The 15,228-nt window shown below is 35.3% G+C and overlaps 2 protein-coding genes across 3 annotated transcripts in view; one reads left to right on the top strand and one right to left on the bottom strand.

Moving 5' to 3' along the window:
- LOC127802681 (uncharacterized) overlaps window positions 1-2,991 on the bottom strand; it is a 69,081-nt gene extending 66,090 nt beyond the window's left edge. Inside the window, exons 1-2 of one of the 2 annotated variants that reach the window (XM_052338640.1) lie at window positions 2,575-2,991; window positions 1,035-1,202 (exon numbers count right to left, since the gene is read on the bottom strand). In XM_052338640.1, coding sequence (XP_052194600.1) covers window positions 1,035-1,202; window positions 2,575-2,793 — 387 coding nt within the window. In that variant the 5' untranslated portion in view covers window positions 2,794-2,991. Of the gene's footprint in view, window positions 1-1,015; window positions 1,203-2,574 lie in introns of those variants that run through there. The other variant, XM_052338647.1, reaches the window with a different exon arrangement.
- A 4,535-nt stretch (window positions 2,992-7,526) lies between these two features.
- The window catches only part of LOC127803342 (vacuolar protein sorting-associated protein 41 homolog), a 28,292-nt gene continuing 20,590 nt past the window's right edge, over window positions 7,527-15,228 (top strand). Inside the window, 5 exon segments of the mRNA XM_052339503.1 lie at window positions 7,527-7,700; window positions 7,702-7,875; window positions 8,753-9,022; window positions 9,125-9,304; window positions 10,055-10,315. Coding sequence (XP_052195463.1) covers window positions 7,614-7,700; window positions 7,702-7,875; window positions 8,753-9,022; window positions 9,125-9,304; window positions 10,055-10,315 — 972 coding nt within the window. The 5' untranslated portion in view covers window positions 7,527-7,613.

The following is a 15,228-nucleotide window of genomic DNA, read 5'->3' as shown; positions in this document are numbered from 1 at the left end:
GTGGCATCATTGTGAAGAGAGAAGAAAGACTGTGCCTTATGGGATGGAGACTTCCATCAGGCTTCATTTTGGACTTCTGGTTTTCTTGGTATCAGGCTTGTCTTTTCATGGAATGAAGGATATGGCATATTTGGAAAGAAAAGAATAGTTGAATCTTTTGATAGAGTGAAGCATTACACCCATCCCTCAAAGGGTATATTTTAGTTTTATGATTTTTATTTTGCTGGTTGACTACTTCTATCATTTTCTCTTCTTCTTCCTTTGCTCATTTTCTGGATGAAAAATTATGTTTTCCTTTTTTTTCCTGTTTTTAGCTGTTTTTCTCTGCCTAGGTTTGTTCATTCCTAAAGGGGTTAGACCCTTTTCTGACATTTTTATTTATCAAAAAAAAAAAAAATTAAGAATGAGAATTCTCTCTTGGCATGATCAACTGCAACTAAACACCAAATAAGCCACCTTAAAGGTATTAAAATAATCAGCAACACCTAACATCTATCAAACTGAATTATCAGCCACATTTTCCAAATATGTTAAATGCATTCAACATCTATAGGCAGATAATGGATGTAAATTAATAATTTCTGAATGAAATTATGTGAAGCAAAATCGTAACACATGGCCAAAATTCTGAATTCATATTGTTACCATGATTGGCTGCACTATTTGAAGTTCAGATAAACTTCCAGCAGCAATATCATCTCATATTACGGACTAGAATGGGGATGGAAAACTGGGGGGAAACAGGGAGCATACTATGATTGTTCTTTTATGTGCATGTGTTGGGGTTTGTGAGGGGATACCACAACCATAAAACCTCTAAAAAATAATATTATTAAATTCTAAACTTTGCAATGCTTTATCAGATAAGCTAGCTATGACTTCCAGGTAAATTAAATAAATTAGGATTCTTGAACAACTAAAAAGTGATTGGTTGCAAAGATAAATTAGTTTGGAAGACAACAAAAAATTAAATTAACTAGTAGGGAGCATTGCACTTCAACGAAACCAAACTGACAATTGTATGCAAGGAAAACCTCTTCATAAAATTCTTCCTCGAGCTCCTCCACTATTTGACCAGGGGACCTGCTTCCATATATTGAACTCAACTCTTCGGAGCTAGATGGAAGACTGTGCCTCTGATGTGGAGGTAGTCCAGCAAGAGCACGAGCAACAGCTGCTGCTGCAACAGCACGTGCAGGAACCTGCAAGAAAATAGCTAATCATAAGAAGACTTATGAAATTAAAGTTGACAGTAGAAGAAGGTATGAAGGAAGTCATAAGTTCAGAAATAGATTGATCAGACTCCTCATCAAAATAAGGAATCTGCCTACATTAATAACCATGAATTAATGATCACAGTTCATGAGTCAAGGGATTTCACTTATTCTGATGGTTCACCTAAACCTTGTTTACTCTTGATGGTTTGCTTAAACTTTGGTTCCAAACTGGTATAGAGAAACATGACATTTTAGAATTATCTCCATGTGTATAAGTCTAAACCAAGGGCCAAAAATTTTAAAGCCCAAAACTAAGAAACTCAATTAAGTGTTATTTTGGAAAAAAGGAATGCTAATAGATTATTACACCATTATGGATGCCAGAGATACCTCTATTAGCAGTCTTACATCTTCATCTTATTTTGAAGTTCTATGAATTTGCTGTGCTTATTTCCAAGTCAAGGACAAAGCCAATGATTTCTTTTAGGAGAGAAACAATATGGTGGTTAAACAATTTTGGTACACCGTACACAATTTTAACATCTGAACAATGCACTGTCAAAGTGCAACAAAGGATAGTACTATACAGGAAGAACAATTTTGGTCATTGTATTGAGGGACACGATTCAGCTCTGGACATGTAACAGAAAGAATCCCCCCCCTCCCCCCGGAAAAATAAAATAAATAAAAATTAAGAAACTGCTAAAAATTCTGCATTTTTGGGTGGCTATCCTCACTGAACTAATAGTCCAGACAAATTCATCCAAAACAAAGATGGGATATATGAAGCCCACAAGGCTGGAAATTCAATCCTTGCCCCATGTCTTCCAAACAAACATAGACTTGGATCATCCTCTGTGTTAGAGCTATAGTGGGTACCCTCTGTATTAGAGCTATAATGGCACGTGTGTTTACACTAGCCAAATTGATAAACATCATCTCTGAAGTCGAAAAATAACCTTGAAAAAAATATAAAGAAACGATCTAATCTGCTGATTAATTTCTGTTCCACTCAAATCCAATTCCAAATCAGAACAAAGAAAATTCCAGTCAAACACAAATGAGCACTAGTTGATGAAAGATAAGCTAATTACAACCAGATGCAAAACTCCCTCGAACTTCCCCAGCTCAATTCAGTCTACTAACTAAAGTGTTTTATGTATCTTGGACCAAATTCACCGCTACCCAATTGAAAACGATGATGTTGTCAAAATTCAACACTACTTGCAAGTTCACGGACTCAATTGTCCTTGACAAAGTACATTACTGAAGAAAGCAAGAAAATCAAACGCAAATGCTCAAATACATGCAAGTAAAACAAACCTACGAAGTGTGAACTCATTGGCGGGACAATTACCTCGGGACGATCGGAAGTGGAGGGTAGAAGGCCGAGAGATCGGGCGGAGCGAACGGAACTCAGAATCTTCTCTCCTACCTTCGAGAAATCCATGCCGCCCCCCTGGAAGAATAGCAACGAGGCGAAGAACAAAACCCTAGTGCCCTCGAAACCCCCGTCGCTCAAATCGCCATAGAACCCGAATGGAATCGGCGCTAATGGCGATGAATTTGACTGCATTTCAATTCGGGGATCCCAAATCGGGCCGCTGAAACCCCATTCTTCAAAATCTGTTCTACCTCTGCGGCGCCAGTAGTTGCAGAAGTGACAGATCGGATCGGATTTTAGCTTGCCTTCGAAGAGACGCAGGGAGAAGGGTGAGATCAGAGCACGGATTGTGCCTGTGCGGTGTTTGTTTGGGTGAATAATTTCTCAGATTACTTTAATTGCTTCTAGGACTTCGTAGTTTTCGTTGACCATACTAGTCTTGTCGTGTGCCGTGTCCTATGTGGTGTCGTTTAATGGCTCTTCGATTATTCTAAGAATAAATTACAATAATTAATTATGGGATTTGTCTCAATTATATTAATTATATTTTACGAATATTTGAAAATGATACAAAGAAAAGTTGGGTAAATTACACTAAGACTACGTCTTGTTTGGGTCATTTATATGAAAAATCTTTATGATTTATAAAAATGATTGTGGAAGTTTATATGATTTTATATTTTTATTGAGACATCCCTTCATTAATAATATGGTTAATTAATTTTTAATTAAATTATATTTCATTAATAAAATCCTGATAGAAGCAAATAAAGTTAAATTAACTAAAATAAAAATAAAGAAACAAAACAAGAAAATAAACATATATACACATAAAATATTATTATAAACTTATCAGTCAATTGATGGCACTAGTGATTTGTAACATATATAGGTTCTTGTTTTTTAATTCATATAAAAATAATAAGAATAAGGAGAAAAGTAAAACATTTGTGTGTCATCAATTTTCATCATGCTGAATAATTAGTTTTGAAATGTCACACTATACCTATAGAGGTTATAGCAGTCGAAGTTAAGATAGTAAAGAAAAACTCAATGATTTTCAATTATGAATTTCTAATTTAAGAAAAATGTTGATTGTTAATGTCAGCTAACCATTGTCGCCACCCACAAAGAACCTGGCTATGACTAAATTTGCTGACTCATTATCCCTCCCTAAATATATAAAGAATTGTCATAAATAGAGATAAAATGAAGAGTATTGGTGACCAACAAATATAACGAGACATAAAAGATGATGATAGGTAAAATAGAAGAAATAAATACGAGAGAGAAAGTGGGTGGGGTTTTAAATTTTACTAATATTTTTATTAATTTTTAATATTCAATGTACATGAGTAATAATTAAAAAATACATATTAAAAGTGATAATTATTGTATTTTTGTCAAGAATAAGGGGATTTTAATTGCATTTTCCTTAGACTTAAAAAAAAAACAAGTGAATTATTTATCTAGTTCAATTATTGGCTTTTCTCACATTTTATTATAAAAATAACTATAAATGTTTAAAAGTAATATAATTTAAGCACATAATTTTATAATTATCACAAATCATTTAGTGATGGTAGAGGTCGATGATTAATGTCTATTTCAACAAAAACTACTTACAAAAAATATTGAAAATTGCTTGTCGCCCTTACGTTTATAGCAGAGTTAGGGATCGAATTAGACGTTGAGTCATCTGATTTATATATCTTGTCGATATTATGGGACTGAACAGCGGGGCACTGATAATGGTGTGTTAACCAAAAAAAAAAAAAATAGTGAGATTATATTTCGCAATTTAGTATTTAATGCTCATATAGTATGTAATAGGTAAAATGAATTAGATGAAAATGAAATTCTTGATGTTTATCTTAATTAATTTTTAGTCTAAAATTATAGACCAGTAAGTGATTTGTCCAATTGGATCATAATAGTAATAAATATTTTGAATATATTTCGAATCATTCAAATTTAGAATTTATGACTCAAATTCGTTTAAGTTATCTCTTTGAATTTAAATTAAGCAAAGAGATACGTGTTACTATATTATAATCTAATATTAGAGACACGGAACAACTCAAAATTCATTATTCTTAAAAAATAACCCATTAATTGTTTATATTTACATTTAATGTGTTTTAAAACACAATTTATATAATTATATAAGAATATGTTTTTTTTTGTAATGAGCATTTTTAAAAAATCATATCCAACCTTGAAATGCCATAAGTAAACTATATAAAGTATTTGTAAAAACTTAAAAAATGGCCTAAATCATAGGGTTTTGAATCAAATTTACAATATGAGGAAAGAATTGATATTTGTTATTTTGGGACCAATAATTGACCTTGAAACCACATACATACTTGACAAAACACTTTGTGCCAAGGCTTCACATCCTTCATGTCAGATGAAAATAAATCTCTAATTACTTGCACCAACTGGCGTGCAGAAGATTACAACTTTACATGGATATTTAGCTTTTATGTCCACTTTTAGAAGCATTATTATCATCTTTAAACAACACATTTCTTCCCAACTCAGTTTGATCATGGGTTCTCACATGTGAGACGGCCCACAATTGTAGGCCCAATTATGACTCTTTCCTTTGTCTGTTTCACAACTAAAGGGTACCTAGTCAAGGGTCCATCAGAAGTCAGGCTACGTGGATGTTAATAATCTAATACATATAATTCATTTAATTTTCTCAATTAAATTTATAAACCAATTTAGCATTGGATCATTCGAGCTTATATGGATGTTAATGTAATTGAAATTTTAACTTTACTCTTAAGATGAGGTGTTTGATACGTGTTAACTTTTACGTTATCCTTTTATACGTAGTAATTTTAATTTTTTAAAGTCATCAACTAATTATTCTTGAAAGTTATCATTTAACTTATCAGTTAAGTTTATTTTTCTTTGTAGGGGAATGAGCAATTCAAGTATTCGACAAATGTTGTTGTCTTATTGGGATCATCGTTATTGCACGACTTTCATTATTCATGCTCTCGATTACATCAAGAGAGGTAAATTACATGTTGGACATTTGGCTCTTATGCAAAGCGATGATCGAACTTGTAAATGCACGTTATTACCTTATTGATATCAAGTAAGTTGTTGTCTAATATTATAATTTTTACAATATGAGAAGCATACATACACTTAAGTGAATTTGTTGTTCATATTGTAAATAAATTCCTAAATTGGTTCAAGTTAGAAAAAATACCAAAAATGTGTATAAATTAGTAAAAACTTTTATTAAGTTTGACCGGTGCACAAAAGATTCTTAAATAATAATTTTTATACAGAATAGTGAAAGATTCATATTTTGTAGAGATTTATTTTTTTTAAAGAATGGGAAAAATAGTATTGTTGGAAAAAAATAAGCAATAAAGTTACAAAATCATCTCCATACACACAAAAAAAGATGAGATGACTGTGAATAAAAATAATTAAGAAAATGCTACTAAACACTTATTTGTGTATATTTTGTTGTGACACTCAAATGTATAATATATTAATACATAAGTTTCTTTATTCAAATAAGACTTTAATTAATTCAACCTCATTAGATAACATTGAATATTTATCTTTATTCATAACAAATATTTTGACCAAAAACATATTTTTGCTCATGAACTTGTTTGTTTATTTGTTGTATATTGTGGAATTCTAAATTTGTTGCGGTTCAAAATGTGCTATTGAAGTGTGCATAAAAATACTCATTTAAATAACTGATCAATTAGTGATATGCACGTGCACTAACGTGATAGTTTTTCAATGTCTCTTCCTTTATCTCTTTCTCCGACAGCGTTTCATTAGCTCAGGCTACTTATTTGAAATCTTTTCAACTCATTATATGCATCTCCTTATTTATGTCGTCTCCTCAACTCTACCATCTCTTTCCGGTATCTCGTCAGCTCCATATTTCTCTTTCTCTAGCGTCTTATGTGTATTCTCATATTGGACTTGTTGATTTTTTACATGATCAAAAGACGATTTAGGCTATGCTAAAAATCAGCCATAGATATTTGTTGATGAGAGAAAAGGCAACTTAATTGTGCCAACGCTTACTTCACCAAATCGCTTCCACTATCTTAATTCGGACAAACGAGTTTGCCATCGTCGATCTGCAAGTGTTTATCCAATTCATCGAGTATGAAATTGACTTTTCACTATTGCAATTCTTATGCAAGTTGCACCAAACCGACCCCTGATGCGTCATCGACAAACACATACATGTTTTATTTGATAGATTCAATAGCAAATCCTTACTCTACTTCCTCGCCACCTGATCTCATGAAGCCACCACCACTGAACAACTAGAAATCTTGGACTGATAGATGGAGAATCGCATAAATTGCATGAGATATGTTAATCTGTAGAGTTTGATGCATGTTATAAAAGTTGACATATGAAATAAACTATTTGAGTGATAAGATGAAGTTGGAAATTGTCGACGATGCATAAAATTATGATAAATCAGATTGCGACGAATAGTGAAATTGGCCAGTTGATAAAATTGATATTTGAAAAGTTATTGTAAAAAAATATGAAACTTAGAAAATTCAATATAGATAGAGATATAAAGGTGATTAGGGGTTCAAAAACTATCATATTAGCATGCATATCACTTATTGTTTATGTGTTTAAATGAATAATTTTATATAATTTAAACATAAATTTATAATTATAAATTTTTTTAAAAATCTAATAAAAAGTATAAAAGTTCAAGAATAAAAATATGTATCTTGACGAAAATATTTTAGGCATTACAGCCCAAACACATAAAACAAGCAGAGAGAATTTCCACGCAAAGGAATCAAGGGACAGGTGGCAACCAGCTTCCGTCACAACTCGTTTGTCGTGTTGCAAATAAATAAATTTATTAAACAACCGTTACTCGGGCGAAATTTTACCCCTCAACTCCACCCATAAACCAAATCTAAGCCCCAAAGGAGAGACCCAAATCTCGATCATTATAATCATCGGCGAAGAAATAAGCAATGGCTCCGAAGCCATCGGAGAACGGCGTCGACGGCGACGATGAGCGCGAAGAGGAGGAAGATTCGGAGGAGGAGGAGGAAGGGGGGGGAGGAGGAGGAGGAAGAGGAGGATGAGCCGAGGTTGAAGTACCAGAGGATGGGCGGGAGTGTGCCCTCGCTGCTAGCTTCTGACGCTGCCTCGTGTATCGCCGTTGCGGAGCGAATGATCGCCCTCGGCACTCACGGCGGCTCTGTTCACATCCTTGATTTCCTCGGCAATCAAGTTTGTTTTCGAACTCCGCCTTTTTGTTCAATTTAATTGAATTTAGGTTGAATCGAGCTCTGGTTGTTTGGGCGGAAGCGGTAACTGGGTTTAATTTTGTGCAAAAGAGAGTTAAATGGTAGCGATCACGATGAGAACACACAACTCTCCTCCATCTAACTTTACCTACTTAATTGGCAGGTTAAATATATACGTTCTAGTTACCTGTTGGCATTGTATGCCGGGCTATAAACATCAAAAGCTGGGTAGCAGTTTGTCGTAATGGAATGCTGTTCTGTGACTGTGTTCAGGATTGTGGGAACTTTAAGTGTATTTATTTATTTTTGGTTTTTTAACAATTTTTTTTTCGTTTGGTTATCAATAAGTCTAAATTATGAATACTTGTAAAGCTACAGGGTTGAAGCAAACATCAATAGGTATTACAACCGCAAGGCTTCATAGCTTTGAATCACCCACAAAAAGTGCCTTTATTTCTCCACCACTCAGGGGTTATTAGCAAAGTGATTGGACTTCATTCCACATGCTATCACTTCAACTAGTTTATTTATTTATTTTCAGGAATCCCACCCTTATGAACTTGGTCCTGATCTGGATGATTTTCTACCTCAGTTTTTTCCCTCTGGCAAGAAATCTATTGTTTTATTTATTTATTTTCTAATTATTGAAGCATTTTGGAGCTTTTTAGTCAAGCGTTTTAAAATTAAGTTCTAGTGGGTTATACACTGTTGGAAACTTCCCCTAGAGATTCAACTAGTTGATAGCATAGAGAATTGGTGTTTCTTACTTATGTTGCTTTACTTAACTGATGAAATGTTTCATTCAATTCTCTGATGTTATGTTGTGGCTTGAGGTTAAAAATAGGGTTTGTTTTTTACAGGTTAAGGAATTTCCAACTCATACTGCAACTGTAAATGATCTTTGCTTTGACGTGGAAGGTGAATACATTGGTAGCTGTTCAGATGATGGATCTGTTGTGATAAACAGTCTTTTTACGGATGAGAAAATGAGATTTGATTATCATCGCCCAATGAAGACGATTGCCCTGGATCCAGATTATGCAAGAAAATCATCCAGAAGGTTTGTTGCCGGTGGTTTAGCAGGTCACTTATATTTTAATACAAAGAAGTGGATAGGCTACCGTGACCAGGTCTGTTTTCAGTCTCTGTCATGTCCCCACATGACAGTTGAATAATTTAATAGCTGTTAAAGGACTTTTGGTTCTTGAAATGATACATGGAATTGTTTCTAGGTTCTGCACTCTGGTGAAGGCCCAATTCATGCAGCGAAGTGGAGGACTAGTCTCGTTGCTTGGGCTAATGATGCAGGTGTGAAGGTGTATGATACTGCTAATGATCAGCGGGTTACCTTTATCGAGAGACCACGAGGAAGCCCGCGCCCTGAACTTCTGCTTCCTCACTTAGTTTGGCAGGTTAGTAGAATATTTGTTGAGTGATGAAATTGCCTTTCTTACAACAATCTCACACTCTAATACGCCAAGAACAGAAAACCATAGACAAGAAACAATAAGAACAGAATGTACAGGAGGCCAAAAACGTATCCTGGTTCAGACCATGAATAAATCAATGGTCCTATGTCCAAACTGAGGAAGACAACACAATCCACTATCTCACAGAAAAATACAATCGGTACAATTGCACAGTCCTCTTTCTCACAGGCTATCCTATCCAAGATTACAAAGTCTAAAACAACACTAGGCTTTTCTCCCACTTGTACACGATAAGAAGAAGACCTTTTAAAACATAGGCCGGCCCCCTATTTATAGAAGATAGAGGCGGCATTTACAAGGAAATAACCGAAACAAAAAACCAGTACTAACCGTTACATGGTTGGTTACTGTTACAATATTAAATCATAAAATAAAACATACAGTATTCCGGTTTCTTCTATGCCTTTAATTCTCATTTGATGACTTAACTGAGTGCAAACTTCAACAATATTACATGGTAAACTATTGCTGCACACAAATAATAATGAATCCACTGGAGTTGATTATAGTCTACAAAAAATGCAAGGTCAGAGTTATATATATATTTTTACATTTGTATTTTACAGTCTTGTCTCTAAATAGAAATGTTGTGCCATTTTGTTAATTCAAGATTTTTTTGACTAGTTTTCATTAATATTGCTTGCTGTTATATCCTGTCCAAATCTTAATCAGGATGATACTCTCTTGGTAATTGGCTGGGGAACATCTGTGAAAATTGCATCAATAAGAGCAAATCAAAACAAAGGCATGAATGGGACTCATAGGCATATCCCCATGTCTAGAATGAACCAGGTGGACATTGTGGCATCATTCCAAACCAGCTATTTCATCTCTGGAATTGCTCCCTTTGGTGATTCTCTTGTTGTTCTGGCTTACATTCCTGCCGAAGAAGATAGAGAGAAGGGATTTACCAACAATGTTCCATCACGTCAGGTATTTATATGTATTCTAAACAAAGCAGACTTTTGTTTGAACCTTGTACCTGCTGTAGTTTGTAAGAGTATACTATTTATGTCTGATTGCCATTCTAGTTGTCCAAAGAATATGGAATTTTATAATTTTAGAATTAAGCAATTTTCTATTAATGTATTATTCATTTCACTTCTTGCTATGGCATTTGAGCATTTTTGCATATTTTTTAACCATAACTTGGAGGTTGTATGGTCCCTTCCTTTTCATCATTCAAGAATAAAGGTTGAATTTACAGGAAAAAGTTTCATTCTACTTGCAGAGGCAACTGATAAGACCATATTGAGCCATTTTTATAGCTGTATATCCTTCTGCATTATGTTTCACTGTTGGACCTGGTCAACCGGATTCAGACACTGATTACTATGTTATGGTTGTAAAGTTTGTGTTGTGTCCTGGTTTCTAGAACTTTGTACTGATTTATTGTGCAATTTAAAATAATATAAAGCCATTCTCTTTTGAATTTTTTTTTTTTTTTTTTTTGTCCTGGTGCAGAATTTCTTTTGGTAACTAGGATATCCAAATTACTGAATTGTGCATTAGTGGGTGCTTTACCATCTGGTTTTAGATTGATCATGTTGGGGATGGAACAATGATGGGCAAAAGAGTAAGGTGTTATGAGATTTGTACAATAGACCCGACTACAATATTGGGAGGATGACACTTGGAATTCTTCTCAATCAGAAAAATCTAAATGTCATGCTTTAAAAAAGATGGTTCATTTGTATCTTTTTTTGGAGCGAAATGTGGAGCTCTAAGTTCTTTCCTTGGTTGCCTTATTTATTTGGACATCGATTGGTGTAGCATTGTGATTATTGTGAACTTAGAGCCTGTTTAGCTTACCTTTTTTTTAGTAAGCTTATAAGCCTTTCTATTTATAAGTTGTGTAAAGTTTAAAAACTGGTTAGCATTTAAGTTGATAATGTGTTTGGATAAATGTGTTTTAAGTTGTCATTTATATAGTTATGTGTTTGGTTTGAAAAAGATGATAAGCTATCATAACCTAACAAAAAGACTAAAATGAACACGTTGTTGAATAATACAAATAAAATTCATAAAAATATTAATTTTTAATAAAAATAAATTATAAATTGATGTCCAACTGATAAAATTGTTACAATTACATGTTGATAAATTGTACACAATTATTAAAAAATATATTAATACAATGCTTTATGTTTAAATTTAGGTTTAATTAATAAAAATGTTAAATATATTAATACAATAAATATTAAAAAATATATATGTTAAATATATATATATATATATACAGAGATGGAGGAGGCGATGATGAACGATGGAGAAGGCGGTGATGGAGGCGGCGACGAACGATGGAGGAGGTAGCAGTCGGAGATGGAAGCTACGAATCGATGAAGGTCATGAGAGAGTATTGTTGGAAATAGTTGAGTTGTTTGAGGACAAATTGATAATTGACTTGGTCAACGAAATAAGCTACCAATAGTTTATTTGGAAAAGCTCGGGGGAGGGGGGGTAGTTTGTTGAAAATGCTGTTAAAACAAATTATAAGCTTGGCAGTGTGTTAAGCCCTCAGATTGGGGTCAAACAATTGAAGGAATTCGAGTTGAATTTCGAAAAAGAATTGAATGTATGAAGAACAGATAGAATGAGAAAGGGAGAGAGATAGAACAGAGAGAGAGAATTTGAGAGATGGAACAAAAGAGAATTCAAGAGGGAAACATAGGGATTCTTTTATTCAAAACCTCCTTCTCCTATTACACCAGCCTTTTTATAGGCTCTCTTCTAACTATCCTGCAACTCCCTAACAACATTCAGCTACCCTTATAACTCCCTAACAGCTTACAACAACAACCTTTTGTTAGTTATAGTAGTTATAGCCCCGTTTGTCCCCTTACACCCCTAGGTTCGTAACAATTCCCCTCCCCTTAAGGAAATTCTTGTCTCCAACAATTTAGACAACTGTACCTTCTTCTTCACCCAATTCCAGCTGGTTCTTCTTTGTTTCCGTCCTCTCTTCCTTCCATGTGAAGGAGCTGTTTTTGGCATCGATGGCTAGGGATGAATTTACCGCCATACTTATAACATAATCCCAGCTTCCGTCTCTGCTCCATAGTAACTGATTTAGCTGCATTAGGGTGGGGATAAACCTTAGAATTCATCCGCACTTGATTCCCTTCCAATGGTTGATAAAGCGAAGGCTAAATTTCCGTTTCCACCATGTACTTATTGCAAATCGCCTCCAACATAAGCTCTTGTAGCTTTGCCTTCTCAGCCGCTTGCTTTACTGTTGTAGGCGTCAACATCTTGACCATAGATCATAATTCATCCTTTAACCCACCAATGAAGCTAGATACAAAATATGGTCCAGTTAAACTTGATACAATCTCACTAACACCCTCAACTCTTCAAACTTCTTTTGGTAGTCTTCAACCGACCCCCCTGGCCTCAATTTGGTAAATTCTTCAACCACATCCACCATACCCTTCTCATCAAACTAACTACACAATTCTTCCCAAAATTCAAGCCAAGTCATTGCTCCACCCTCAGTTTGCTTCTAACCTTGATGCCATGCGTCAGTCGTATCATTGAGATACGCTATCGCCAAGGATACCTTTTGCTCCTTGTTGATTTGATAAAATTCAAAAAATCTCTCATAATGGCAGATCCAACACCTCAGTTTAACCCCCTCAAAGATTGGAATTTCCAATCGAGGCATGGGTGTATGGTTAAAAACTGAAGAAGCAGTACCCCTCACCTGATTTTCCCTCTCCCCTGCAAACCTATCTTCAATGGCCCGCAATCCATCCGATTTGGCCAGAATACCATCCCAGCCTAAGATTAGTTCAGGACTCGTTCTTGGAGGGAAATCTGCTAGTAAACAGAACTGTGGTAGGGCGGACAACATGTTAAACATGTTGTCGATCTTTTGCCAATAGTGATCCGTCCTTTCTTGGCCCTTCTCCAACTCGCGAATGCTCTCCTTAATGGCTGCTATATCCTCCTTGCTCTGCGACATGTCGACTTCTAGAGCCTCCATTCGATTGCTTTAGTTGGGTGCCTTCCGCCATGATGTTAGGTTGATCGCCCCCCACTTCCGATCGACGGCTACGAAAATCCTTCGCTGTCCATTGCGGTCCACTATTGCCTTAGAATTGAACCTCGTTGATCGCCACCCACTTCTGATCCTAATTCAAATCAAACAACAACTGAGAATTGATTAGCTTGAACCTACAATCAAGATCGCTCTTGGCTATTGTGTGTTCAACTTAATCGAATCGACAGATCCTTCTTGCCACGTTCGTATTGTTGCTGGGCTTGCCAACCTCCGCCTTTAACTTCCGACCCCAGCTTCGTCGGAATTTCTTGGGTGTTATACACAATTGACACCTAAGACAAGAAACACACTTCGCCTTCAATTCAAATCACGTTCCTTGTCATCAAATCATCCCTACAGTCCGCTTCCAACTTCCGAATCAGTGAATCCACCAGTCACTGCCTACCCTTTCATCGTTGGCTTCCTGCTTCGGTCACGCACCTTCAGTCTGATCGTGCCTACTCTATTGACCCACCTAACTGCCAAGAACGCCAGCTCTGATATCACTTGTCAAGCCCTCAAATTGGGGCTCGAACATTGGAAGGAATTCAAGTTGAATTTCGAAAAATAATTGAATGTATGAAGAACAGATATAATGAGAGAGAGGATTGAATGTATGAAGAACAAATATAATGAGAGAGAGAGAGAGATGGAATGGAAGAGAATTCAAGAGGGAAACATAGGGATTCTTTTATTCAAAACCTCCTCCTCCTATTACACCAGCCTTCTTATAGGCTCTCTACTAACTATCCTGCAGCTTCCTAACAACATTCAGCTACCCTTATAACTCCCTAACAGCTTACAAAAACCCCTTGTTAGTTACAATAGTTATAGCCTTGTTTGTCTCCTTATACCCCTAGGTTCGTAACACAACGTTTAGAGGGTGTTTGGCGCACCGTTTTGACCGCTTATAAGTTGTCACAATTCAAACAAACCCCCCCTTACAGCTATAATATCCAAACTAATACAAATACATAAAGTAAATAAAACATAACAATATAATATAAAGGAAATGACTAAGGAGATAGTGCGGAATGTAAACAAGCTACCAATGTCGCGCTAAGATATTAGTGTGTGACATAAGTCACTAAGCTTATTTAGTTACACGTCTGTTAAAACTCTAAGAGCTTAAACGCTGTCGAGCTTATAAGCTATTTTAACGTTGTTTTCAATAAGCTTCCCCCCTCACCCCCCCCAAGCTTTTCCAAATAAGCTGTTGGTAGCTTATTTTGTTGACCAAGTAAATGACAAATTTGCTCTCAAACAACTAACATATTTCCAATCTCTACCCATCTCTTTCATCCCTTTGCCTTTTCTATCTCTGTCTCCCTCCAACTTCTTCGTCGTCATCGTCGCTACCTCCATCTCCTCCATGGTGGTCGTCACCTCTAGCCCCGGCCCCATCCCTAACCCCATTGGCCATCGCCTCTAGACCCATCCCCATTGGCTGCCGCCTCCTCTATGTCCGTCGTTGTCATCTGCCGCCCGTGCCTCTATCGTTCGTCGCTTCCTCCATCGCCGCCTCCTCCTCCTCCATCTCTATGTATATATATATTTTTAATAATTATGTATAATTTATCAAAATATAATTGTAACAATTTTATCAGTTAAACATCAATTTATAATTTATTTTTATTAAAAATTAGTATTTTTATGAATTTTATTTGTATTATTCGATAACATGTCCATTTTAGTCTTTTTGTCAAGTTTTGGTAGTTTATAAGACTTTTCAAACCAAACATATAACTATTTAAATGACAGCTTAAAACACATTTATCCAAATACGTTATCAACTTAAACACTA

Source organism: Diospyros lotus, chromosome 1 (genome assembly GCF_014633365.1).
Source record: "Diospyros lotus cultivar Yz01 chromosome 1, ASM1463336v1, whole genome shotgun sequence".
Taxonomy (NCBI): Eukaryota; Viridiplantae; Streptophyta; class Magnoliopsida; order Ericales; family Ebenaceae; genus Diospyros; species Diospyros lotus.
The sequence above is the reverse complement of the archived record's forward strand: the minus strand, read 5'-3'. Positions and strand labels throughout refer to the sequence as shown.